We start from the raw sequence: 26,838 nt of genomic DNA, 5'->3' as shown, positions 1-26,838 counted from the left end.
CCCTTCCACTGTGCCCCTAGAATAAAATTGATACATGTATATAACACTTTGGGGCCTGAAAGTAGGGGAAATATAGCCCCAAAATTTACAAAATGCAAAAAGCACAGTATTGAACAAGTGTTTAATACTTCTAAGCAGGAATATCCTTTCTAAGCAGGAATATGTTTAGTCATAGGTCTTACTGAACTTTAGATATGACACAACACACTCCTCAGCTCCTGGGCCAAATCTCTGCTAGCAGGGTGAGAGAAGGAGTGGAGGTAGATGCTGCTTTGAGTGTGAAATACACACACACACACACACACACACACACACACACACACAGTCTCCAGCATTTCCTTTCCCTGTTCTGGTGAACTAAAGTCCTTTGTTTTATTGGAAGAGTCATCACTCCAAAATGATCATCGCCCTGGGGACAGCTGTTCCAGAGTCCTGAAGCAAGACAAGAGATCTGGTACCTTAAGGCACTGAGATGAAGGGGTGTGTGTCATTGGGGCAAATGTGTAGAGAAAAACCACCAGAAGGAGAAGGGAGCTGTGAATCTGAAGCCAGATAGAAGAGATGAGAGGAGGCTTCTCTAGGGTTAGTTTTTCCACCAAGCAATGATTCAAAACTGATCCTTAATGTGCTGCGACTCCATGAATAAACACACCATATGACCATCCCTCCTTCCGTTTTTATTTTTTGAGAAGGAATTATTGTAAGAAGAAATGTTTTCCTTCTGATACGTTCTAATCTTTTCATTCATTGCAACCCCTAATCCATTCTTCATTCAGTAAGTGTCACCAATGCATGGGAAGCCTGGAGGAAAGCCATCCTGTAGGGACATTGTTCTCCATAGACTCCACGTGAGCAAATTTAACTTGTCACCAGGAGTTGGTTGGGAATCTAGTCCCCAAATTCCAACTGACAGTGTTAAGAGTCAAATTGCTTTACCATCTCTGAAACAGGTTCTTTTTGTCTTCATTTTGATAACTGTTGAGGTATTGCTTTCCTTCAAAGCTGTTCCTCATTGCTCTCAAAAACAGGGTTGCTGTATGACACCCCCTGCATGTCAGAGTAGGAGGTTTGGTTTAGTGGGGGCCAGCTTGAATCATTTGCCAAGGTCCTCTGCCATATCCGGTACTGGCTTTTTGACTGATAGCCAAAACATCTCTTGATGGTTATCCACAGAGCCCGGTTTTCAATAATAGCCTTCTGCAAGATAAAAGATAAATAGGTTTGTGATTGGAGTTACCTAATTCCATAGATCATAAGCAGACACTGTTTCGGTGTTTACTTAGATGGAGCTTAACAAAATTCTTGGACCTAAGCAAATATTAACTAGTTTTGTAGCTACATTCTTAACCTTTCCTACTTAAGGAACTCATCTGGATGAAGAAGGAACTTTCAAAAGCTGGGGGCGGAATTGGGTAAGCTGGAAGCAACCTATCACAAAGATAGTTTTTGGGAATCGCACATCTAAAATTAATTTAAGATCATTCAGATTCTGTGTTTTGCACCACACCACATCTAACTCCATGCCTTATAAAATGGCATTTATACAATGTTTAATATTTCATAGAACTGAATGTGTAGAAAGATGCACACTGTGTCTTTGATACTCTTCTGCAAGGCACTGCTAGCCATGAGCACAGGTCTATGACATCCAGATGGAGGTGTCAGTCTTGAGGTTGGAGAGATCTAGATTCATGTTATAACTGTAACTGGGGCTAGGTCATTAGTCTGAGACCTGGTCCAATTCCCACCACTGAAGAATAAAGCCTGAGCCTGTTGGGCTAGAAATAATAATCCCTTCCTTATATGTGCTATAAGGATTATACAAAAGCCTTTGCAGGGTAGGGCAAGGCAGGGCAGGGCAGGGCAGCGCAGGGCAGGGCTGGCACTCTTTCCGTACCCTTCGGATCTATGATTTAAACACTGGTTATGTGCAGGGGCCCTGCTTGCATATGCATTGCCTTCATTAAAATGCATTTTAATGGTATAGGTTCTTGTAAAACATTTGGGGCTGGAAAGACAACTTATCAGTTAGGAACACTGGCTGCTGGTTGTTCAAGGACCAGAGTCCAATTCCCAGCAGCACATGGCAGATGACAACCATCGGTAGCTCCACCTCCAGTAGATCTGAAGTCCTCTTCTATCCTCCTCAGGTACCACGTACACACTGTATGCAGATGTACATTCAGGGAAAACACCCACACATACAGAATTAATGACAACCATTTTGGGCTGCCACTTTATTCCATAGGTTAGTCTGAAGCTTAAGTGAAACTAGTCATAAGACGAATCACAGGAAAGGTTAACTTTCCTGTGTGTGTGTGTGTGTGTGTGTGTGTGTGTGTGTGTGTGTGTGTGTGTGGTTGTTGTTGTTGTTGTTGTTGTTCCATTTTATCATATTTTTTGTCCACAAGTTGATTTTTGCTAGGAAGTGCATTGCTGGGGACAACGTACCATGACATGGATGGCATCTGAGACCCTGAGAAGCAGGAGACACATTTCTCCAGGAGACCCACCATCAGAAATAAGGAACTACCTTAAGCAGGCCTGGATGGAGACATCTTAGAAGCCCACAGGAAGCTTATTGGTAAAAAAGTTGTTCCCATTTTCCTAACCTTAGCCCTGGACAGTGGTTATAAAGATTTCATTTGTGCGTTGACTGCTTCTTAGTTAGCCTTGGTGTGCATAATTATTCTATTATATCTGACTTTTCTATTTCTTTCTCCTTCTTTTCTGGTGGATTCTAAGAAACTAGATGTTCCTTGATGCAATGATTCTTAAACAATTGGAAATTGAGGCACAGGGGCATAGCGCAGCCCAGTCCTAAGGGCCCAGGTACATGCTGTGTGCTCTCATCTTGAAAACAATGGAATAACTGTACAATGGCAGTTTTGGATTAATATTTGACTTGCAAAAAAAAGTTTAAAGAAATTACTAGAAAATGAAACTGAGCCATGTATTGCTAGTGTCATACAGGGTCCATTACCAGAAAGTGAAGAAATTTATTGGAACTATGAAAATCATTGGTATAAGAGACATAATCAAATGGAATAAGGGCACACAAACGGGGTACTTTAAATTCAGAAAAGAAAAAGCTATAGAGAGAGTCACTGTGTGCACTCTGCAGAAGCAGAAAGCTGGAGGAACTGCTGAGTTAAAGGTTAACTTGACTCTTTCTGGCCACTGCCCGGCAGCTTTGCCCATGTCATTTATCATTAGAGCTTCACAGGAAACTGGATGTAGCTGACCTTGGAGCTCTGAGCTCTGAAGTATAAGTTAAAAGCTAAAGTTTAAATAATGTTAAGTTTGCCATTATTATCTTGGGCACAGGCTTTGGGGAACAATCATAATTCTTACTTCTTAATTCTTTGTGAGATGTGATCATTCTTTTTGAATTTGACACATTTTGTAATAATTATACAATGTCTTTTTCTGTCTGCCTGCTTTTTGGAGTAACAATAAAAGACTGGAGCAAGTTAAAGGTGAGACAGTGTGTGTGAGAGTGAAAGGAAAGTTCACGGGAGGTGCATGTGAGGTGTGGTGTGTGTGTGTGTGTGTGTGGTGTGTGTGGTGTGTGGTATGTGTGTGTGTGTGTGTGTGTGTGTGTGTGTAGTGTGGTGTGTGTGTGTGAAGTGTGTGAAGTGTATGAAGTGTGTGTGAGGTGTGAGGTGTGGTGTGTGTGTGTGTGGTGTGTGTGTGTGTGTGTATGTGTGGTGTGGTGTGGTGTGTGTGTGGTATGTATGTGTGGTGTGGTGTGGTGTGTGTGTGGGGGGGGTATGGTGTGGTGTGTGTGTATGTGTGTGTGTGTGTATGTGTGAAGTGTGTGAAGTTTGTGTGAGGTGAGTGTGAGGTGTGGTGTGTGTGTGTGTGTGTGTGTGTGTGTGTGTGTGGTGTATGTGTGTGTGTGTGTGTGTGTGTGTATGTGTGTGTGGTGTAAGGGCAAGAAAGGGAGCACACGAGAGCACAACCTCTAGCCCAAGGAGAGGGCCAAAGTGTGCAGTCTCAAACTGCAAGAGAGAAGGAGGGAGAGCAAGAGAGATGGAGGGAGGAAAGGAGAGAGGGAGGAAGGGAGAGAGGGAGAGAACGAGAGAGAGAGAGAGAGAGAGAGAGAGAGAGAGAGAGAGAGAGAGAGAGAGAGAGAGAGAGAGCGCAATATCAAGCCTTGAAACTTGCCTGTCAATTTGTACTTGAAAAAGTTGTGTGTGTTTTACATGTCTTCTAGATATCCCTGCTTCTAGTTGAGAGGACCTGATCCTGTGTCAAGGTTGGACTCAGGCAGCACAACCTTGCCAGAGTCTTTTTTTTCTGAACCCTGGAAGGTTTCTTGGCAGAAATTAAGACTCAGAGAGCCAACTTCAGCTGCTGGCCAACCTCAGTGCTTACCAGACAGACCTAGTCTGCCTTCCGGGAACAGGAAAAAAAAAGGCTGCTCTTTTTTACAAATATTTTGGGTAGGGAGAAGGCAGGGTCACTGAAACCAGCTACAGGTTTTTAAATATAGCAGGTGTAGGGAACCTTAACATTTCTTCAAACAAATCAAATGGAAGATGAGATGTGTATCTCCTCGTTGTGTGGAATTTTCCTCCTTATACCTCATGTGACTACTTAGACCTCTTTGCTCATCTTTCTCCAAAGAACAATTGATGTACTGCTGGATGGTCTGGCTGGTGATGCTGCTGTGTAAATTAAAGACATAGCTAGAAGCAAAAGTGAAGCTTTAATAAGAATCCATTTCTTCGAAAGAATTCTATGTAATCTTTGCCAGCTGCTACTCAGCTGTTAAGAACATGTACACATACACATGCATGCACAGTGATAAGGAAGATGTGTGAAAAAGCTCCTGTCCTGAGCACTAACCTGTTTTTTGGTGACCTGTAGTTTCTTTAATGTGTCAACTTCATTTCGTGTTCCTTCCTCTTGCTCCTTCCCACAAAACCAAAGCCAAACCAAACCCGAACCAAACCAACCAACGAATAACGACAAAATCTATCCATACATCTGCCTCCTTCATGGCTCTTTGGCAATGCTTCCAAATCTTGAACACAGAAAGAAGCTAAGTGAAGAGATGAAGAGACTGTGTGATGTATGGAAAGCAGCCTACTAGAGTGAACTGGGAAAGACTGTAAGGAAGCCTGAGCAAGAACATACTCCAAAAGACAGTACGAAAGTAGGGAGGCATCCTCCGGTCTTTCTAACTCTGAATAAGAAATAAGTCAGCAGGAGCCAGAGAACTGAGTTAACAGGTAAAGAAGTACCGCAGGGCTTTAGCAGTCAATGAGTTTCTTTTGATTGACCGTGTCAATATGATTCTTGTGGGTGTCAGCCTTTTCTGTGATCTTCTGCATTTGCTGGGTTTGAGCATCAATTTCATTGCCCATATCCAGAGCCATGTTCTTTAGGTTGCCTAGGATGCTGCTCACTTAAGTCAGGTTCTCTTCCATCTCATCTTTGGCGTCATTAGTTACACGTTTAATGTAGAAGCAGGTGGATCTCCATGATTAGTGAGTTCCAGGTTAGCCGGGGCTGTATATAGGCTCTATCTGTCCTGTTGACCAGCTCCCTCAGCTACTTTCCGGAAGGCTTATCCGGCTGCTCTGGCCACTCCTCTCCAGCCCCCAGCAGCTCTCAGACTCTAAGATCAGACAGGGTAAGCAACAGCGTGCATGCGCCCCCAGCAAGGTCATTTCTAATATTTACTTAAATGGCTCTTACCCAACTCCTACTAGAATTAATCAGGATTTTAAATACAATAGCTACTAATACAAGTTCTTTCAAGAAAAGCTTAATGGCAAGCAAGAGAGGGTATGAACATACAAATAACTGTCTGCTTACTGTACAGATTGTGAGTCCCACCCTCTGTTACTTTATCCTGGAGAGTTTCCCAAGGATATTAACCTAGAGGGTCAGTGAACTGTTGTGGAAAGAACATGCTTGAGAGATTGACAGAAACAGGCAAGTGCCACAAGAGAAGATGGTGGCTTATTACCTACATGGGTTTCTGTTGTGTTCATTTCCGACTGCACTTGAGGGCCCTTGTTCATTTTTACTTGGTTGGTTTGGATTTGGACTTTTGAGATTGAATCTCCCCATGCACTCTTGATCTTTCTACCTCAGCCTCCCAAGTTCCAGGATTATAGATAGGCAGTACCACCATGCATGGAGAGGTCGATGTCTATTAAGAACCTAGCATGAGCTTCTCACTGCTCACATTTCAGTCTCTTTTTCTCTCCCCATATATTGTATGTGTGTGTGAGTATATATGTATAAGCATGTGTATATGTAGATATATATGTATGTATGTGTATATATGGTGTATATAGTATAATTGTATATCTCATGTATACTTCTCCAAGCCTGGCAGGTGAGCATAATGCCCATTCTGCTTTGGCATACACTGGTTTAGCCTGCAGAGAGAGGCTCCAGGGTCCTGGTGATATACTTTGTTCTTCCACCGACCAGTGGAATGCATGGAATGTTCTTGGGGACTCTGTTCCCACAGTACTACATGAGAGGTCAGATTGTGAGGAACCCATACCTCTGTTGCTGAAACACATAAGTTCTATAATTCAAAGCAAAATGAAGACAGATAGAACCTTACATTTCTCCTCTCCTTTGTGGATGTCTTCATTTGGTATTGCCTTCTAATACCAGGCTGTGAAGAAGGGACATTGTATAGTAATAATAAAGAAATAGTAATAAAAATAAAAATATTCTGTAAAAATAGTAATGATAAAGTCAGTGGTAGAATGCTTATCTAGCATGCACAAGACCCTGAGTTCAGTCTTCAACACTGAAGGCAGAACAACAACAAACGAAAAGCCATATACAGAATGATTTTATTGATAGAAAATGTCCCAAATAGGAAAATCCATGGAGACAGAAGTGTGTCTGTGATTGTCAAGGTACAGGCAAAGGGAATGAAAATCAATTGTTAATGGGTTGCAGGATTTTCCGGGGGTGGTGGTGAAACAGTTTTTGACTGGGTGGCGTTGATGGCTGCACACTCAGCAACTGTACTAAAAACCACTGACACTTTAAAATGGTGAGTTTTATTGTGTTCAAATCCTATCTCAATTTTAAAATGCAGATTCCATTTGTGCCTATATTGGGGGATTTCAAGAGTGAATAGAACCTTAAAGAACCTGAACGCATCCTCCCAATCACACTTTACAGACGAGAAAAACAGCTGCATGTTTTCTCAGAGACGAAACACTGCACGTCATGCAGAGCCTTTGCACCTCGTGTGAAAGAAGAACCATCACAGCTCTGAGTCTTTGCTCCACTCCCAAACTCCCAAAGAACTGAGCCTCACTGGCAAACAGCCGGAAGGCACTCACCTCCACAGCAAGGGACACCACAAAGTTGGAGCTGATCATGATGAGAATGTAGACCCTCCACAGGGCAGGAGTGCAGAGCAGCTGCAGAAAATGGAGCACGCTTAGTCTTAGAACAGATATGCTGGGGAAGTCTCCATGCTCACCCTGAATATCTGTATAAGCTATACATCACAGCACACACACACACACACACACACACACACACATACACACACACACACACACACACACACACACACACACAAACACACACACTAGCAACGGTTCGGGGGTAAGAGCACTTCTGTTCTTTCAGAGGCTTGACAGTTTAGTTCCCAGCACCCACATCATCATATAGAATATAAATGTTGTATACAGTACATATTACATACATATGCCTTTATATATACACATATATGTAAAGAACTTATAAGTGTAAAAATCTGATGTTTGTTTGAGAACCGTGAGTCTTTACTCTTTCTCTCTTAGTCTCTTTTATCTGAAATTTCTACATTTACTAATTTTGGTCATTTTCAAATGAAAACAAATAATGGTAAACTCCTTTTTATCCACTTGGGGTTCTTTTGTTGTTGTTGTTTTGAAAAGAAAACTCAGAACTTTATTCCCAGGCTTCTCTGAGGACACATGTGTGAAACCTCCACTGTCACAATGTCACAATGTCGCAATGTGGCCCTCTGTCCTCCAGTGCCATGTTTCTCTTCATCCAAGTTCTTCCTTGGAAGCTCTTTTGGGGATTTGCCTGTAGCTCTGTGCCCTCATTAGGGTACTAGCCAAAGGAGCAGGTGGAGTTAAATCTAGCTCTTTCTACACTATCTTTGCCCTCCTCCAACCCCTCTTCAAGCTCAGCACCTGATATGTAAGTATGCAAATGAGCTATGGATGCATGGATGGGTGGACGGACGGACGGATGGACGAACAGACAGACAAATGGACGGATGGATAAGCCAAGAAAACTCTGTGTGTACTACATGTCTTATACAGTGTTTCGCATGCTGATAGGAGTATAAGCTGATGCAATCCTACGGAGAACAATGTTCTCTAAATTATTATTTTAAGTCCATTTCTAGGGATTTACTCCTGGCTTATGCACGTACATGACTGAAAAGTTATGCGCGAGCTTCTTCTCCTGCGTCTCTGTAAGGGCAGCAAATTAGAAGCAGCTACTTGTTAATTAATAGGTGATTGCACTTAATTTATTATGCATATACAGCCCATAACATGAAATGTAATGCAAATGTATATATGATAAAATGTTATGTTATAGTTCAAAATAATGAGGAAGGCTCATGTGCTAGTATGGCGCAATTACCAAAGAGCACTACATGAAAGAGATAAGGCACAGGACTGTGTGTGTTGTAACAGCTATGAAAACGTTCCACTAAGCTCTCCTGCTGCTGGGAAGATAAATACACACAGCTATGAAAATGTTCCACTCAGATCTCCCGCTGCTGAGAAGACAAATATTGGCCACCCCAACAGTATACTCAACATCTACAACAACCTCCAGCCCAAAGCTGTATGTACTTTCTATGGGCTACACAGGGCCTGTAAGTTAAAACAGAATGGATTCTTATGAGGTTCCCTTCTCTCAGATGCCAGGCACCCCTTAGTCCTTAAGTCAGTGTGGACTGAGACACTTCTCATGGGGCCCTCCTCTTCCTCCCCTCTCTGATTTGCTGGGTTTGGTCTTCATGGTGGTCTGACATATCTCCTCCATGTCCCTGGTTTTTGCTCTTCCCTCCCACAGATACCACCTACAATAAATAAATTTCTTGCATAGCACACCCCACTTGGACATCAACATCTCTGAACACTGACAAATGGAGTAGTTTGCTGCCATTGTGTAAAAATGAGAGAAGATGCAGACACATAAGAAATACACGTACTTCTCTGCATATGTATAAAACAATTGTTAAGATACTTTTTAAAAAACTGACGCCATACATTGCCTCAAGAGGGAAGCTAGGCTGGAAAGGATATTTTACTGTACTTACATTTTTAAAAACTTTTAAACCACATGGATGTATTTGTTAGTAACACACACACACACACACACACACACACACACACACACACACACACAGGTTGCGAAACAGCACAATTCAATTCATAATAAACTTTGTAAATTTGAGGCAAAGCCCATTTGCAGTACATGAATTTTAAAAGGGGGAAGAGTAATAATGTTATAATTTTCATTGTCTGAATATTCCATATTTTCTAAAATAAGCCCATATTTACGTAGTAAAAAGGCTTAGTTTTAAACTGAATAATTCTTCTTTGCAACATCTTTTGTATTTCTGCTGTCACAGACTCCACACAAGTTCTCACCAAGCAAAACCACACCCCCTTCATTTTGCCAGTGTGCCAGTCTGACTGTAAGAATCATATATGTACATACACATACATATACACCATATACACACTTTCCCTCACTTGAGTAGATAAGATTATGGTATCTTGTAGGATTTCAAAATTGTCTCACTTGTGTTTTTAAACACCATGTGGTTGCTGGACCTTTGAAAGAGCTCAGTCAGAGCTCCTAACTGCTGAGCCATCTCTCCAGCCCTGTATAGATGTTTGCTTAGATTCTAATTAATGTTTAATTTTTAGGTAAATAAAGTTTGTGAAGAAATTGAGCATCTTAAAACCATAAGCATGTGTATCCCCTCCCATTTCATTTATTTATTTATTTATTTATTTATTTATTTAAACACCAACCAAAGTTTGGGTTTTAACAAAGCAAGAAAGCACAGCCTTTTAGGTCTCTGTAAGGGACCTTGAGATAGAGGAGTGAGGCTCTGTGAAACGCCCTTTCAAATATAACTTATCAAATGAAAGTATAGAAAAACATGGTTTTGAAAGTAAGCACAGATTTGAGAATTAATCTAAAGACTGTTGCAGGCAACATTTCTTTAAACAGCACTTGAAAGCAAAGCACGGATAAGCTGATTTTTACCAGTCTTTCAGGGGATTTTGTTTTCAATGAAAACTGGCTCAATACTTGTTCCAAGGCTATGTTTAGTCCCAGAATGTAACACTTGATGCAATCTTATTTCCTGATTAGCTTGAGTAAAAAATAGATATAAGTCAGCACTCTTCTAAACTCTGCCATTTCCAAAGTACATAGCCAGTGTTGAAAGTCCCTGTCAGTTACGACAGTGACCTGCTATCGGAGGCTGGGGACAAAAATACTAGCATCGTCATCTTCCAGAGAGGATACTTACGTCCAAACGCCTATGCAACTCTGGGATATCCGCAAATAGAATGAAAAGACATACACCCATCTGTAAAATCAGCACAAGGACAAATATATCTGAGGAAACAAGAACACAAGCTATCATTTTGAGAATTCATCATGGGAAGCATCACATCTATTGGCTGATATATTCTAGGTTCACACTGATTACATTTACTTGACTTCTGCATTCAAATTCAGCATAATGGATAAACGCACTCCTGTCTGTGCAGTAAGTCTCACCTCTACAATCTCTGTGCAGGTTCTTGACAGGGGTCTTTTTTTACATTTATGTTATGTTTCAATTAGTACAGGTGGTAAATAAATATATAGAGAATAACAATAACAAAATGTCCTTTTGAAAAGTTTTTAAAGACATTCAAGCATCTTGACTTAATACAAATCTTCTACCTCAAGTCCATTTCTGGAAAACCAAGAATGCTATAAATACATGAGATTCTAAATTTTGATTATATAAAGATAAACATTCAATGGCTTCTTCATCCCTGTGAGGAAAAAGAGGAAATTAATCTTCCTGGAACAATTTCATATTGAGGATAATGATCTTTCAATTTGTGATTGTAAATTTTTACAATTAGAGGGTTAGTGTCGCTATACAAAAACATGTCTCAGAGACAAAGAAGGACAAGGACTTCTCCTAAAGAACCTCTCTGCCCCAAATTACTCCATTCAGGAGTGTCCACAATGCTGTAGGATGAGATTCCTTGTGGTCAGTGGTCAGACCTATTCCCAGTCCGCCTTTACACAATGCCATTCTGACCAACCTTTATGACACCAAGTTCCAGATGAGGGCTGTGACCCTTCTCATGTTCCCAGAATGAATTCTAATAGATGGTGACAAGATTGGTCTTTATGCTAAACTTCCCAACTTAGACTGATCCCAAGAGACATCACCTAAAGACAATGTCGGGTGAATCCATGGTCTGAAAAAAGAATTTCTTTGATGGGAAGACAGAGGCAGGGGAACAAGGCTGCAGTGTTTTCTCAGAGCTCTGGGTCTGAGCTGAGACTGCTGTGCAGTTGCTTCCTTCTTGAGCAGCCTGAGCATTCCTGTTCTAACTATCAGCAATGGTTAATAATCACCCTCTACTTGCACACAGTGTTACTTACAGTTTGTATAGGTGGGCTGCCTAAATGGTTTTCCTTTAGAGAATACAAGGGCCACAATGATGCAGTTGATTGTTCCCAAAAACCATATTGTAGTATTCTCAAAACTCGCAAAGGTGCTGTTACTTCTGGTTTTCTCAGGAACGTTCGGAGATACTGTTAAGACTGAGATGCTCTCGTTTATCACCGGACAGACACTACAGAGAAAACCAAAAAGGCCAATGGAGTTCTCAGAACACATTTGCATCTGCAGGTCACCATGGCAAACACTGTTAAGAGCAGACATCCAATATTTCATAATTTTTCATTGGTAAAGAAGGCACAAGGAAAAAATAAGCACAGGCAGACCTATAATTTTGTACGTATGAGTAGGTAAATAGATTCATAGGCAGATTCAACTGCATTTTGTTCATTAAGCTGTTCATCATTTATATTAAGAATACAGGGGTAGAGATAAGTAAGTCTTCTTTTAGGAGTCCCAATAACTGTCAATTAATACATGGGGTGACATATACTTTATTATTGAACAGGACAGTTTTGAAAGGAAAAGATGCTGATCCTTTCATTGGACATGGTTTAAACTAGACTCCTTAAAGTGGAACAAACCAAGAAAGTTAGAACCCCTAGACACCCTCATTATTAAGCAACACAGGCTAAACTGTGTAATAAAGGGACGGACAAATGGTTGTTGGTAATTTTCCCACAGGACTTAAAGGAATTAAAACCCTTGGTAGGTAAAGTCTCATTTCCCTCCCTTCATATGGGCCAAATGACAGTTGACAGAAATCAGACTGCAAGAAGCTAGATTTGAGGCCACGCTGATACCTGTGATACTCCATGAAATACCAAGGCTGCTTCTGCACCAGGACGAAGCCCACGATGTGCATAGCCAAACTGAGAAGAATGTTGAGGACAACGGAGAGCAGCAGAGGTGGTGAGATCAGCCGCCCCGCAGGTCTGAAAGGCACTAGCTTGGGGTTGGCACCATTCAGATTCACTACGAAATAAATCCAAGGTTTACATGCATGAGAGAGCAGGAGAATGCTGCAATCCTAATCATCAGAGTGGTACAATTAATGCGCCTGTCAAGCCTCCGTCTGAGAAGCTTCTTTGTGCACCAAATGACAATAAACATGAAAACCTACTATGGCTGAGCAGAGAAAAAGAAACTGTGGGATACCTAAATGGGATATCTGTGTCACAGCTCATTCTCCAAAAACTCTGGGATCTTTGCAAATGGGGGAACAGGAAAAATGTGCACTGGGGGCTGATAGATGGTGGTAATGAGAAAGTGTTGTCTGGACACAGGGAAGTTGAACATGTGAGCTCACAGAAGTGACCGCAGCATGCACAAGATCTGTGCAAGCATAAGCCAGACCAAATCCCAACACAGAATGAGGAATTGGGCATAAAACGCAACCCCTAGCTGAGGAGCTATTGGCAATTGATAGCTACCGAGAGAAGAGGAGTCAGTTTTCTCTAAGAGTGTATCCCCAACTAAGTCAGCTTTGCTCCAGTGGAAGAAGACACATACAAGAATATTTATCTGCCCAGCAATAAATCAGTCTTGATGGGTTTACTCTCTTAAAGGATACTAAGTTGGGTGGGAATGGTAAGAAAAATAGAACAGGGAAGGGTTTGGGGAGAGGGTGAATGTGATAAAGTAAAATCACTGGGGTTAGAGAGGTTGCTCAGTGGTTACAAGCACTACATGCTCTTGCAGAGGACCTGGGTCTGGTTCCCAACACCCACTTGGTGGCTCACAACCATCTGTAACTCCAGTTACATGGGATCCAACACCCTTTTCTCGTCTCTGCGGGTACCAGGCACCCACATGTCACTTTCTAACTGTTGCCCTCATGTCAAAATGTAAACCTCTCAGCTGCTTCTTTAGCACCATGTCTGCCTGTGTGCCTCAGGTAGGCAACAATATGGTCAGAGGTGGTATTTATGTAGACAGGACCCCAGTCACATAAAATTTGAATTTCATGGGGTGGAAAGTTAAGAAAAAATTGTCTGCATTTTTTTCTATTGTTATTGTGGTGGGAGACCATGTGTCACTGCAGGTATGTGATGATAGGACAACTCTCTGGACTGGATTTGTTTTCTCCTTCCTCTTTCATGTGGGTGTCAGGGACTGAACCTGTATCTCTAGGCTTGCAAGAAAAGCATCTGCTGACCCATCTTGCTAGACCATACTGGATCATCTTAAGTGAAAGAGTTACATCATAATATTTACATTTTAATGAAAACTATACTGTATAAAAGGTAAATGGAACCACCAAAGACAGTTTGTATAGAAATACTTTAGGATAGCCTGTGAATTTCTATGTAACATTTTAAAAAGAGCAATGGGGTTGTCAGAAAGAATGAAAGCCAGAGCAATTATATCGGCAATGCTGGTCTGGCTTACCCAACAAAATAGGAGAGAGTGGTTATCTTGCACTGGCAGGAAGGGATGCGATGTGAAGAGATACCATGACCATGACAAGTCTTATAAATAAAAGCATGTCATGGTGCTTGGCTTACAGTTCAGGGGTTTAGTCTATTATCATGATAGTGAGGCACAGGGGCAGACATGGTGCTGGAGAGATAGCTAAGAGATCTACATCTTAGGAACCTTAAGAACCTTAGGCAGCAGGAAGAAAGTGACACTAGCCTGGCTTGGGCTTTTGAAACACCAAAGTCCATCTCAGTGACACACTTCCTTCAACAAGACCACACCTCCTAATCTCTCTCAGGTCAAGCCACACCCTAATGATCAAGCATTCAAATGCACAACCCTATGGAGGTCATTCCTATTCAAAACACTCACTACAGAACATTACGTTTATTAAATGGAAAGGCTGAAGAAGAGAGAAAAACTCAGAATGGTTATGATTTGAGTACCCAGGGCGGTGGTGATACTAACTCATAGACTGTAAGACAGTGAAGAAAAAGAGAGTGTTGTTTCTCTTCTCTTGTTTTACTGACATAGTCCAAAGGCCTGGCACATTAAGTAGCACGAATAAGCCACTCAGTAAGTTCACATAAGTAGCTCTGGAAGAATTGAGAGTTTAGCTCAACAATGTCATGTGCAGGGCCTGTTAAATATGCAAAGCTGGATGCTTCTTCATTCCGGAGCTCCAGATGATCATCTTGTCTGCAGATATAAACTAAGGAGTCATCATGCGCGGATGATTTTAAAGTCCTGTGACTAGCTGGCATTCCTTAGAGACGGGCTGAAGTCAAGATGCTCCAAGAACAGGGTATAAGGAGATTACAGAAGAAAGAGACTTTGTCACGTAAGTGGTAGATGAACTCAGGACAGTGTGCTATCACTAAAGTGAAAAGAAAGAAACCTTTTTGAGGAGAGGATGGTGTCGAGAGGCTGGTACTTGAGGAGAAGTGGTGATTGCTAGTGACCACAGACAAGCATGGAGAAGCTGGGTGGCCACTTGAGACATTCTTGTGTATTTCTGTGCATGTTTTTAGAAGGAATTATCATGAGAGCTGTTAAAATTAGGAGGGGAAGGCATGGAAGCAAGACCACTGCACATGTAAAAAAGAGCCATACCTTTGTAGCAAGTTAGTCATGTGTGCCCTCCCAGACAGTAATTCCCCAGGGGTAACTCAGAAAGGATGCCTGTTGCCAATGAACTCTCAAAGAAAACTGGGCAGAGGAATTGAAAACCAGTGTTCACACGAAGCCCTAAATGCAGATGTTCAAAACAGTTTTTGTCTTAACCTGTCAAACCTTGAAAGTTCTTCTTCAGTAGAAAAATGGAGGAATAAACTGTGTCACAGAGACAAAATCTCTTTCAGCATGCTAAAGAGGTAGACGTCCAGTTATGTAAGATGGGGAGAAGTCTTGAATGTATAGAGTTATTATATGAAAGAGGCGGATCTGAAAGACTTGCAGAATGCATAATTCCAACTGCAGAAGTTTCTGGAAAGGTGTAGAGACTATTTAAAGACCAGTGTGGTTGTCTGAAGTTTGGGGAAAGGAAAAACAAAACAAAAAGAGAGCATAAACCATTTTTGGAGATAAACATGCTGTATGGTAGCACAATGGTAGAGATCTGCCCTGTGACATGTCCAGACTCAGAGAGTTTGAGACCAAGAGTAAAGCCAAATGCAAAACATGAGTTTCGGGGTAATCGCAATGTGTAGACGCACAGAGGCCAATGTGCCTCCTTTGGGATGGGGCTTACAATAGGGGGGAGCTGTGTACTCAGAGTGTAGACGTGCAAGGAAATCTCTGTAGCTTTGTCTCAACATTGCTGGAAACCTAAGATACCCTGGAAATGCATTCATAAGCTGAAAATTTTCCCTGTGTAGGAGACAATGCATACTCATTAGAAAGGTGGCAGGTGGGAGCATTACGGTGGCAGAATTGCTCTTAAGTGCCACTTTCCATGTGGAGAGGCAGCAATTCGGAGGTCAGAAAGATCAAAACCATTCAGCTCTGCCAGTGAAGTACATTTCAACTGCACCTACACTGAAAAAGCACACCAAAGTCACTTCCTATTTCCAGATGCTCTTTATTCTGCTTGATTGGGGCCCATTTATAAAAGATTTCAGGGTAAAGGCAAAAAGTTGGTTTTTCCCTTGGTTAACATTTTCTTTTAATAGAATTGAGTATTCTATGGGCCACACCCTGTCTCTGGCACTAAGCTATACATTCCTGCTGCTAATAGACAGCCCTCCCTAGGCTGGAGGGAAGGCAGTGGGAAGAGGCACCTCCAGAAAGAAAGGTTTAAAGTTCTTACTTGTCACACCAATAAGAGTCGTGATGGCCAGATCCTGGAACAGAAACTGGTAATTTGAGAAGCTGTTTGTCTTCTGGAAACGAAATGAAAGCAGATTAAAGAATGAGAAGTTTGTGGATGAAGCTTAATAAGAATTGTGTTGTGTCTACCAACAACTTTTAAGTTTTTTCCAAGCGACTTACTGAGGGCACGGCATGGTTTGGGGGATGTTTGGGTTTGTGAATGTGGGAGGCTGTGGAGAGGTGTGAGACCCATGTCTGTATAACCCATGAGTTACAGGAGAGCTTCTTGTGTGCTTCCCAGGCAGGGTCTCCTGCATCAGTGATGCCCAGAGCTAAGGGGACACCTGCTTGATCTCTCTCGTCCCTTTTCTATTGATTAACGGAACGTGTGGGTTTGGTCAGGCACAATGAACCATGCATCCCCGATAGTCACACGTATCAGCTGTTCGGTAATCCAACAGTTCTCACTGATGGAAAGTTAGAGCAACTGAATTCACAACATGTATCTTAGGCATGGTTAGGTGAAATGCTATACACTTTGAATAAATTGTCTTACTGTTCTTGCAAAAAAAAAAACCAAAAATGTCTGAGCCTCTGACTTCAGGCATATTGCTGCCCTGCCCTCTCACTAGAGACGAAAGGAGATCATACTATACCATACTGAGTTTTACTTCTGAGGGCGGTAAACTGTTGAGATTCCAAAATAGGATCGAATTCCCACAGGCAGCTTAACCTCTAGCGCCCTCATTGGAGAGGCTGAAAGCCTGTCTGAAAGCAAGGTTTTGACACCAAGAGCTTGAACCGAGGACAGGGTAAATACAAAGAAAGCAAAGAGGAACCTGGATAAGATATCAACAAGGCCCGTTTCCTTGCTCACACACCGAAACCACACGGTAGTGAGCTCCGTTCTCCCCTTATACCCTGCTGAGTGATAACAACCACCACTCGATACACGTGCTTCTTTTTAATCTCATAACTTGACAACCTGTGTAGAGAATGACAGCTACGATGGGCTATTTCTTCCTGAAAGTCAGTTGCTAAGTTTTCATGACTGTTAAAATCTAGATGTTAAACACAGCCAGAAAAAAACAAAAAACAAAAAAGCATATGTCGTGCAAACATACCACTAAACTAATTGAATAAAATGTGGGTAGGATGTACTGGAAGATGCTATCGATTCCCTTTCCTCCGTTTGTTCTCTTACTATCTATGCTCCTTGGCTATTTCCAGCTCCTGTGTCTATACGGTACCTAAGTGTGTACAGCTACTGTAAGTTTTCCCCGCTCACATTGGGATGTAGCAGGTGGGTAGCTGAATAATCAGTCACACCCCTGAAACTGCAAAGGGAAGTCTGCTGTGATGACAAGTGTTGGTTGTCAACTTGACATGCCTAGGAAAGGGAACTTCAGCTGAAGAATGACCCCATCAGGTTAGCCTGTGGACAGGTCAATGGGATGCTTCCTTGATTGCTAATTGATCAAGGAAGACTCAGTCCACTGTGACCTGGATCATCCCTGGGAAGGCAGGACTAGGCTATGTAAGTTAAGTAGCTGAGTAAGCCGTAGAAACGGAAACTGTGAGCAGTGTTCCTCCACTGGCTTCTGCTTCTCACTCCTGCCTTGAGTTACCATATTTATTCCCTTCAGTGGCAAACAGAACCTATAGGCCAAACGATCCCTTTCCTCCCTTAAGTTGCTTTTGGCTCATATTTTATCACAGTAACTTTGAATCGAGCTCGAACACCAGATATTAAAGCACTACTCCAGTACTAGAATCCACTCATTAACAACTAGAATTGGGAAAGCAGGTACCTGGTCCACACGGGTGAAAGTGACAATGAGAACAAAATGACATTATATTCTGTTCCTCGGGTATCATTTGAGGTTGTGTTTCTATGTCAAAGAGCCACGGCTTGCCCAGCTCTTGGGGACACTTTTAGGAGGACCCTTGATATGCAAACATCCAGGCATTTAGCTCCCACTGCTCAGCTACTTGCTTTAGCTCTCACTGAACGAGGCTCAGTCCCAAGTCATACCCAGTAGAGCAGCAGAACACCAACATACTGAATCATGCTGTACAGGGCCATGTACTTAAACATGCAAAAGGAGGTAACGAGAGCCGCGCGGCCTTCCCTGTGGAAGAAAAGGAACGAGAGCAGATGAGGGAAGTGAAGGAGGGAAACTGGGTGTTATTTTGTGCTTTCTGTATTCCCATCTGATCTTGGAACAACAAAAGCAGACAAAAAGCCCAACATCTGGTTATACGATCGCTTGTCTCCAACCGTGCACAGCCTTGAGCCAGTGGGAGCTAAATGCCTTGATTGTTTGGAAAAGAGCAGTTTCGGGCCAGCGTCCACAGCCTTGACTCAGCAAGGGATTCTGCTTTATAGCTACTTTTGTCCATTATGCATAAAACGATTTCAGCTCTTGAACTCAGAGCCAGGGGACCTGGGAACCAGTCTCGGAGCTCGTATGCATGTGCTAATGTGATTTGGAAGATCACTCCCTTGTCTCGGTTTCTGCATCTGTGAACTAAGAGAAGTATCTGAGGTCTGGGAGCATCTTCAAGCAGGTGCTTTGGGAATTTGGCAAAGGTTTGATCCAAATTTCACCTCGGAAATTCTAACTTTTCCTGCACTAAAAATGGTGTGTACACTCAAATCACCTGTGCATCCAACTTAAATAGACTAGACGCAGTGAACTTGCTCCTTTGTGTTCTCGTTGGCTGATACTGAACCATATTCAAGTACAAAACAGATGGCATGTAAATTACCACCTCTTTTGATTCCATTTGGGGGTGGGGTTAGGACTTTAATTTGCTTGGCGTAATGACCTCCTATTGGTTCAAGACCTCATCCTCAAGTCAGGTCCTGCTGCTGTCATTAGTTCTACCAGGGAGGTAATTCTCTTTGTTTCTCACCTCCTCGAGTGTGGTTTTCCCAAGACACTGTTTAAAGCAGCTAATTGCTCTTCCTCAGCCACAAAAGGACCTTTTACACGACCCATTTTATTTTTTGTTAGCACATAGGAATCTCTGTGAGACTTGTCTTTACTGACTTCCCTTACATCCTGGCACTAAGTTCCAATTCAACAAATCTTCCTCAGGAGCATGGATAAAGAAGGGAGGCCAGCCAACTCATTCTATTAATATGGCAGAAAAAGTATGATAGTGGATGAAACACAGTCTCCAGCCTTCTGCGGTCTCTGGCTATGGGCAGATGTTATGTTACTTACTCTTGGTTTCTTTATTTACTAAAGAAATACTAGTCATGTCTCCATCTGCAGGCTATTTTAAAGAATAATATGCTATCAGATACATTTTTAAATTATAAATTATAAATGCATGCTATCTGTGTTAACTGAGATTGACCACCATGCTGTTCCTACTATTCAAGCTAAATGCACCAGTCGTACAAACATAGAACCAAGGTGAATTCAATGGGCACACCAAGGAGTAACAAAGATTCTGAAGACTGGAGATGAGAAATGTACCCCAAGGAAACACAAAGAGCCAAGAGGGAAAAACGACAAGTGCATTTCCCCTATCTCCCAGGAAAAGGAATCAAAACTAATCTGCTAATGGGATTCAAAGCAATGACAACCCTTTTTAAAAATGCGCTAACTTGGCCGGCAGTGGTGGCACACACCTTTGATCTCAGTACTCGAGAGGCAGAGACAGGCTGATCTCTGTGAATTTAAGGCCAGCCTGGTCTACACAGTGAGTTCAAAGATAGCCAAAAAAAAAAAAAAAAAAAAAAAAAAAAAAAAAAAAAAAAAACCATGTTTCAGGGGGGAAAAAAGGAAGAAGGAAAGAAAGAAGGAAGGAAGGAAGAAATGCAATCGGTGACTTGTAGTAGAAACAGGACGGTTCTCAAAACACTACTTTACCCTCCCCCAACTCTTTCAAAATCCATTAGGCAGAAGAATGTTTATATTTTCAGAGAAAGCACCCTCTCTACACACAGCTATTCTGCTTTCCCCCAGAAGAATAATATTTTCTGCACCCAAAAGTCAAAAGAGAAAAGAAAACTGGGGAAATCGAGTTCTTACTTGATGAGATGCGGCACACATTCAATGTTTGGAGTTTTGGAAGTGAAAGGGGAGGCCACCGATGCCTCTTGCTCTGATAACGAGATGCCAACATGAGCCATCTTCAGAGCCTGAAATCAAAAAGTTTGTTAATTTCCTACACACACACACACACACACACACAGAGAGAGAGAGAGAGAGAGAGAGAGAGAGAGAGAGAGAGAGAGAGAGAGAGAGAAACAGAGAGAGAGAAACAGAGAGAGAGAAACACAGAGAGAGACAGAGAGAGAGACAGAGAGAGACAGAGAGAGAGACAGAGAGAAACAGAGAGAGAGAGAGAGAGACAGAGAGACAGAGAGAAACAGAGAGAGAGAGAGAGAGAGAGAGAGAGAGAGAGAGAGAGAGAGAGAGAGAGAGAGAGAGAGAGAGAAGCTGGCCACAAGCTAACCTGTGATCCCCAACCAGACTTTAACATGACAGCCATTTCAGAAAGAGATGTCACTAGACGCCTACCAAGGAGAAGGGGGTTCTAGAACCAAGCTGGACATTACTTAGCAGTTAGTAACCATTGAATCATTTAGTGGCTTTAGTTAAAACCTTCCCAGGCCCTTGGTGACAGTTTATCTATCCATAAAAATAATACCTATCCCAAGTATTTTTGAGAAATTGTGGTCGCACACCAACAGCTACTCACCCCACAGTCATTGGCACCATCTCCACACATGCCTACAAAGTAGCTTTAAGAAGAAGAAGAAGAAAAAGACCAAGTGAATTGAATTGTAGAGGAGATCAAGGCTGCTTTACCCATAAATATAATTTCTGTAGTTAAAAAAAAAAAGAGCAACCAATTTTACTTAGGGGTCTAAACATTTTCTTTTAAAGAAGTTCCCCCTAAAAGACTGGTCAATGCATGTGTGACTGCACACTCTGAACAGTGGCTGAGAAACCAGGGACATCACTAGCACTCCATAGCCACTTCACTGATTAGAGAACAGCTTTCCCCTCTGCCATGAGATCACAGCCATGAGAAGAGACAGCACAGTCAGGAGGTTACAGGATTTGATCTAGAAACCAGACCTGGATGTTTGTCTTCTCGCTTTGCCATTTTTAACATTAGTTGTTAGACTGGAAAGTGATGAGTAAAATCATAATCATAAGCACTGGGTTTCGGAGGCAGTGCACCCTCCCAGTGGTCCTAAAGCACCAGGCCCAGAAGTTGAGACAAGAAGGCAGAATCCACTTCAGGATAGCATTGATAGTTGGGTAAATGCTCTCGTCCGGAGCTATTGGTTACGATTGTGACCGGTTGGCTTCTTAGTCCAAGTATTCACAGGCTGTGTTGTACTTTGACTTTTACACTGCTATTAGTAGCCAGCTTACTCTAAATCCCTTCGTGGTTTTCAACCATGATAAGACAAGGCTTCCTAAGTAGAGACTAAATCATGTAATTGGGAAGATAGAGTCAGAGTGGGGGGTCACACTGATATAGCTCACCATGAGTTTTCCTTAAATGAAAATGTGTTGTCAAACGGGAGGACCCTGGACACTCATTTCATCTGGAAATGGAGACTCTTGGCTTTGAAGTGTCCTAATGATGTGATAGGAAGATGCTTTGGCATAAGAGTGTTTTGATATTGTGGTACTTGATGATCCTCTATGCTATAATTGTGATGATAGATTATGAATACTAGGCCTAAACTCTTGTTCCTTCGGTGGCTGATCTCATAGCCTTCTGTCTCAGTTCACACCGGACCCCACTGTGACCCTGTGGTCTCGTATAACAGTTCTTAGCTTTGGGTGCGACAATGACTCATATGAGGAGCTTCACAAAAATGCTGTATTTGGGACACACAGAATCAACTAAGCATAGCTTATGGGGCTCACAGAAACTGAGCTGACAATCATGGACCTTACAGGGATCTAATCTAGGCCCTCTGCACAGATATGATGATATCTTTATGGGTTGGTATCTTTATGGAATCCCTAAAAGTAGGAATAGAGATGTCTCTGGTGCTTTTGCCTATGATTAGGACCCCTGTCCTCGCACTGGGTCACCTTATCCAGCCTTCATATGAGTGTTTGTGACTAGCCTTACTGTAATTTGTTATGCCATGCTCAGAGAATTTTTTTTAATAATGAAAGAGGAATGGATCTAGGGGAGAGGGGAGGTGGGACAGGCATTTGGGGGGGGGATGGAGATAGGGGAAACTGTGGTCAGAATGTAACTTACATAAAAAAATAAAAATTTTAAAAATGAAAATCCAGTCTCATATGAAGAATTCAATCAGGACACTGAGAAGTGTGAACAGATACTGCTACTTTCTCTAAGTTTCTCAGTGACTGTCATCTGCCTGGGGTAAGAACTCCTGCCCTGACCTACACAGCTTCCTGGGCCTGTTCTATCCCTTTTACTGAAAAGTCTATCACCTTAACCCTCTCCCATCCCCCCTCACTGCCTCCTCCAGCCCTTCATCGTGGGCATGAACACTTACTCCAGTTTCTGGAATTCTTCCACCAGGCTTGACTTTTGCCCAGGAGACATTCTTGCAAAGATGGTCCCGTTGATCAGTATCTGCAACAACCACAATAACAGGGAAAAAAAGAAAAAAAATGTTTTATTATGGCAGCTAGTCATACACAAAATAGAATGTTGCCTGGTGTTACTCATGAATGGCAAAAGGTTTTTCCAAATGAAATAACGGTCTCCTCCTCTTTCTCCTCCTCCTCCTCTTCTCTGCATTTCAATATGGACATTGAGACTTTTGATATCAAGTAAACAAAAATAAGAAAATACAAAAAATAAAGTAAACAAAATATAAGTATTTATAAAAATGAGGTTGTTTTTTAATGCCCTATGCAGTTGAACCTAGCTGCCATGGGGAATACTGCCTTCTCTGCCATATTCTGAAAAACCCTGAGCTTCACAGAAAATTGAAACAATGGAATCTGAGGTATTGCAACAGAAAAAACAGCAGGACCCGGGAAAAGACAAAGACACAACTGTTTCCCAGAAAGTTGTTCATAACTATCAGAAAATCACCAGGTGATGAGACAAAGAGGACGTGTGTTTTAATTATGTTATCTGGGCTTGACCAGCTATGAAACTCAGCTCCCGTTCCTAACTTAATGCGCCCCAGAATGTGGATGGTTTGAGGGCATCATATCCTAACACGGCTCTTCTTCTCCACATGGTAAGTTCTTCTGTGTGACAGCAATTCGCTTTTGTCCTCTGTGGCTATAAACTCAGCTCAGCACATAGTCAAAGTCTATTGGTTTACGAATGAGTTACTTTCCCCCACTATGAATTCATTCCTTGTAAAAATAGCTTTCCACTTGGCCCCTTCAGAAAAAGTGTCTTCTACCACAAATATAAAGGCGCTCTCCTCTCTTTTTCTGCCTTTCTGTTCCACTGCTGGGTACCTACTAAACTGCAGAATACCTTCACCATAGCAACGTGGTAAGAGCTGTGCAATGCCAAATACTCCTTGCAGCCACATCTTCCTAGGCTGGGATAAAGTTCACTCCTCGTGGTTAGTATGTTCTAATCTAACAGGAAGTAACAGCAACTCTTCAAAAAACATTCCCCTCTCTGGTGATGTATAGAACTAGGTAGTTTTTGTTCTGCTTTGTTTGTTTCTTTTTGGCTTTGTTTTATCCATTTTCAACATTGAAACTCACTGGAGATCATCATCATGTGCACAGAAATGTCACTGTTCTTTAAAACTCACCTTTGGCAACAAGCTGCTGAAATGTTGGCTTATAACATGGAAGGATTTTCCACTCAGAGCAAAATGGTAACTTCCTTCTCTGCCATTTTCCAGGACCTCTTCTCTGATGTTGATGTAGGTGTCCTGCAAAGCAAGGTGCGAACTGTTCTATGGTCCTCCGACGGCTACAGTCAGGACCCAAGAGCGTATCTGACAGCTAGGACTGAAGTTAGACTGGGGTCCTGTTTTAAAAGTCACATTCCAGGCCTGATCCCTTAGAGAACTCCTGCTTTTTTTTTTGATGGACTGATGATCTTCACACACCACAGCCACTGGAAGGCAAGAATAGCTCATACTCCTCTTAATGTGATCTCTGTGAGGCCCAGGGGTGTGCGCACTTCACGAATCTCAAGTGTCAGATACAAGAGCATTGCAAGGTAACAGCTCTCTCCTGGAAGTGAGAGCTTGTTTGGGCTTCCTTTTTCTAACAGAATGAATATTGTTCCGTAAGAACACAATGGGAATAAAATACTAACAAGACTGAAGATAAATGAACACTTTCTTTTCCTACCTTGAAGACATAGTCTGATTATCTTGTGCACACAAGAGGTTGTCCAATTGACTAAGTCCCCTTTAAGCCCAGTGGGGTGGCTGACAGGCAAGGGAAAATGTGGGAAGTTAAAGTCACAGCTCTGCTTACTGTGTTCTTTCTAGTAAGAAGCCAAAGGCTCCCTGGGAATAAAAGTGTGATTACTGTCAGAAGCCAAGGAAGACTAAAGCTTAGAATCAGGAAGAGTGTGGCAAACTGGCGTAATTGGGTTTGTGTTTGTTGAACGCCTGGACAAGTTCGTTGACTTGGGGTTACCTGAAAACTTGAGCTAGTCATAACTACTGCATGCCGAGTCAGCAAAACACAGCAGAGTGCTGTGTTGAGTGTACCTGACTCCCAAATGGACCATGTTTCTTCTCTTCCATTAATTTCCAAGTGATAGAAGCTGATGAAGAACCGGTGGTTTCATTCGCCTCAACAAGAATGATTTTCTGACCTTTGGAAACCATCCCAGACTTCCTGGCCACTGTTACTGCAGTCTGAAGATTGTCACCTAGAATAAGGAAAGAGCATCCCAAGACGATGATGAAGAGAAGGCGCCACACACACAGGATTTAAGAAACTCAGTAAGAGTTCTGTTCTTCAGTTACTAAGGTCTTTTCAGCCCGACTAGGAATTTCATAATCCCTTCTCTGGTTCTAACTCCTTTTCATCATTTTGCTTCATAATTTACTGGGATATTTTTGTCAGCACGTTAGGAAGACATTTTTAAATGTATTTTTGCCATTGGTTAGAATCTTTATAACTGTGTAGGAATCCTTTGGGCTTAATACCGTACCCAGTGGCTCCTCTCCTGGTAGAAATTGAGTAAGTCAGCTACCATCTATCTCCCCGAATGCTTACAACTGAAAACCAAACAATAACGACAAAGCAATCACCGGAGGACTTCGGAAAGTCAACAGAAGCAGGCAGACTGTGGAAGGAATCAGAATTGGAGAGTCAAGATAACGAGGGATAGGTTTCTCGGTGTTTCCTTCTTTCCTCTGAAATGTGTGGCTTGAGTTTCTAGTGTGTCCCCTGAACTGCACAGCAGCTACAACTAAGAGAAACATAGTGTTTCTGCCTAGAGCAGGTAAACAAAAAAGAGGTAGGAGGGCTCTTGGAGAGTGTAGCCTATCAGGAAAACCATGGGAAGACAAACGTTGCAGTAGAAAGCTAGTTCAGTGTTTGAATGGTGTATGTTCCAGATTCTACACATGTGAATCAGGGACACATGTGGAGCAGACCAATAGGAAAAGATGAGTTTCAAGAACTAAACTCCCCTGCCATTTGCCATAGTAATGCCTAAACACTTGAGAGAGGCAGACAGAAATATCATAACACTGCAGACATCAGCTGATATTGAAACTACAACTTACAATAGATGGAACAGAACTGACAGCTAATTATTGACTAAAAGAAATTATTAGCAAAAGGCTGAAGCTGGGTGGTGAGGGTGCACACCTTTAGTCTCACTGCAGAGGTAGAGCAGGCAGATCTCTGAGTTCCAGGTCAGACAGAGCTTGGGGAATAGGGGTTGAGAGGATTGGACACTCTATACTAGGTATTAGCGGGATCATCATTGTACATGCTCAGTAACAACAAACTTAGCCAATTATTGATATTAAAAACAATCAACAGCAACACTGCCAATCTTCAATTGATTCATGGGTAGAAATGATCAGATATGGATCCTAAGAAGCTATTATTACTTGAGCTCTAGATATGGAACCCTTACAAATGTGGAAAGACAGAATGGACTCCACAAATGTGTCCTCTGATCTCCACACGTGCTCCACAGCACACACATAATACACTCAATATGGCAATAAATAATATTTTTAAATGAAGTTATTATAAGCCTCCTTTACATGGTCATGGTTAGCATTTATAAAATCAAACAAAAAATTCAGCCAATTAATATATAGAGTTGTAATGGCTAACTTAGAAATAAAAAAATATGTAACACTTGATTTTTTTTATATTCACTGGATTTTTAAAAAAATAAACTAGATACACTCAGGACACCGTCCTCACACATTGCAGAATAAAAGGCACTGTTTT

At 42.0% G+C, this 26,838-nt stretch overlaps 1 protein-coding gene across 2 annotated transcripts in view; it reads right to left on the bottom strand.

Moving 5' to 3' along the window:
- Nucleotides 1-996: 996 nt before the first annotated feature.
- ATP13A4 (ATPase 13A4) overlaps nucleotides 997-26,838 on the bottom strand; it is a gene marked incomplete at both ends in the record, with an annotated part of 130,412 nt that continues 104,570 nt past the window's right edge. For both annotated transcript variants that reach the window (XM_080918701.1, XM_080918702.1), the window contains 12 exons: nucleotides 997-1,197; nucleotides 7,335-7,415; nucleotides 10,559-10,647; nucleotides 11,701-11,894; nucleotides 12,523-12,694; nucleotides 16,449-16,521; nucleotides 18,486-18,582; nucleotides 20,500-20,609; nucleotides 21,173-21,215; nucleotides 22,971-23,050; nucleotides 24,207-24,329; nucleotides 25,125-25,288. In XM_080918701.1, the coding sequence (XP_080774827.1) occupies nucleotides 997-1,197; nucleotides 7,335-7,415; nucleotides 10,559-10,647; nucleotides 11,701-11,894; nucleotides 12,523-12,694; nucleotides 16,449-16,521; nucleotides 18,486-18,582; nucleotides 20,500-20,609; nucleotides 21,173-21,215; nucleotides 22,971-23,050; nucleotides 24,207-24,329; nucleotides 25,125-25,288 (1,427 nt within the window). The remainder of the gene's footprint in view (nucleotides 1,198-7,334; nucleotides 7,416-10,558; nucleotides 10,648-11,700; nucleotides 11,895-12,522; nucleotides 12,695-16,448; nucleotides 16,522-18,485; nucleotides 18,583-20,499; nucleotides 20,610-21,172; nucleotides 21,216-22,970; nucleotides 23,051-24,206; nucleotides 24,330-25,124; nucleotides 25,289-26,838) is intronic.

This window comes from Micromys minutus (genome assembly GCF_963924665.1).
Source record: "Micromys minutus genome assembly, chromosome: 7".
NCBI classification, from domain to species: domain Eukaryota; kingdom Metazoa; phylum Chordata; class Mammalia; order Rodentia; family Muridae; genus Micromys; species Micromys minutus.
Note: the sequence above shows the minus strand (reverse complement) of the source record. Positions and strands in the feature narration are given on the sequence as shown.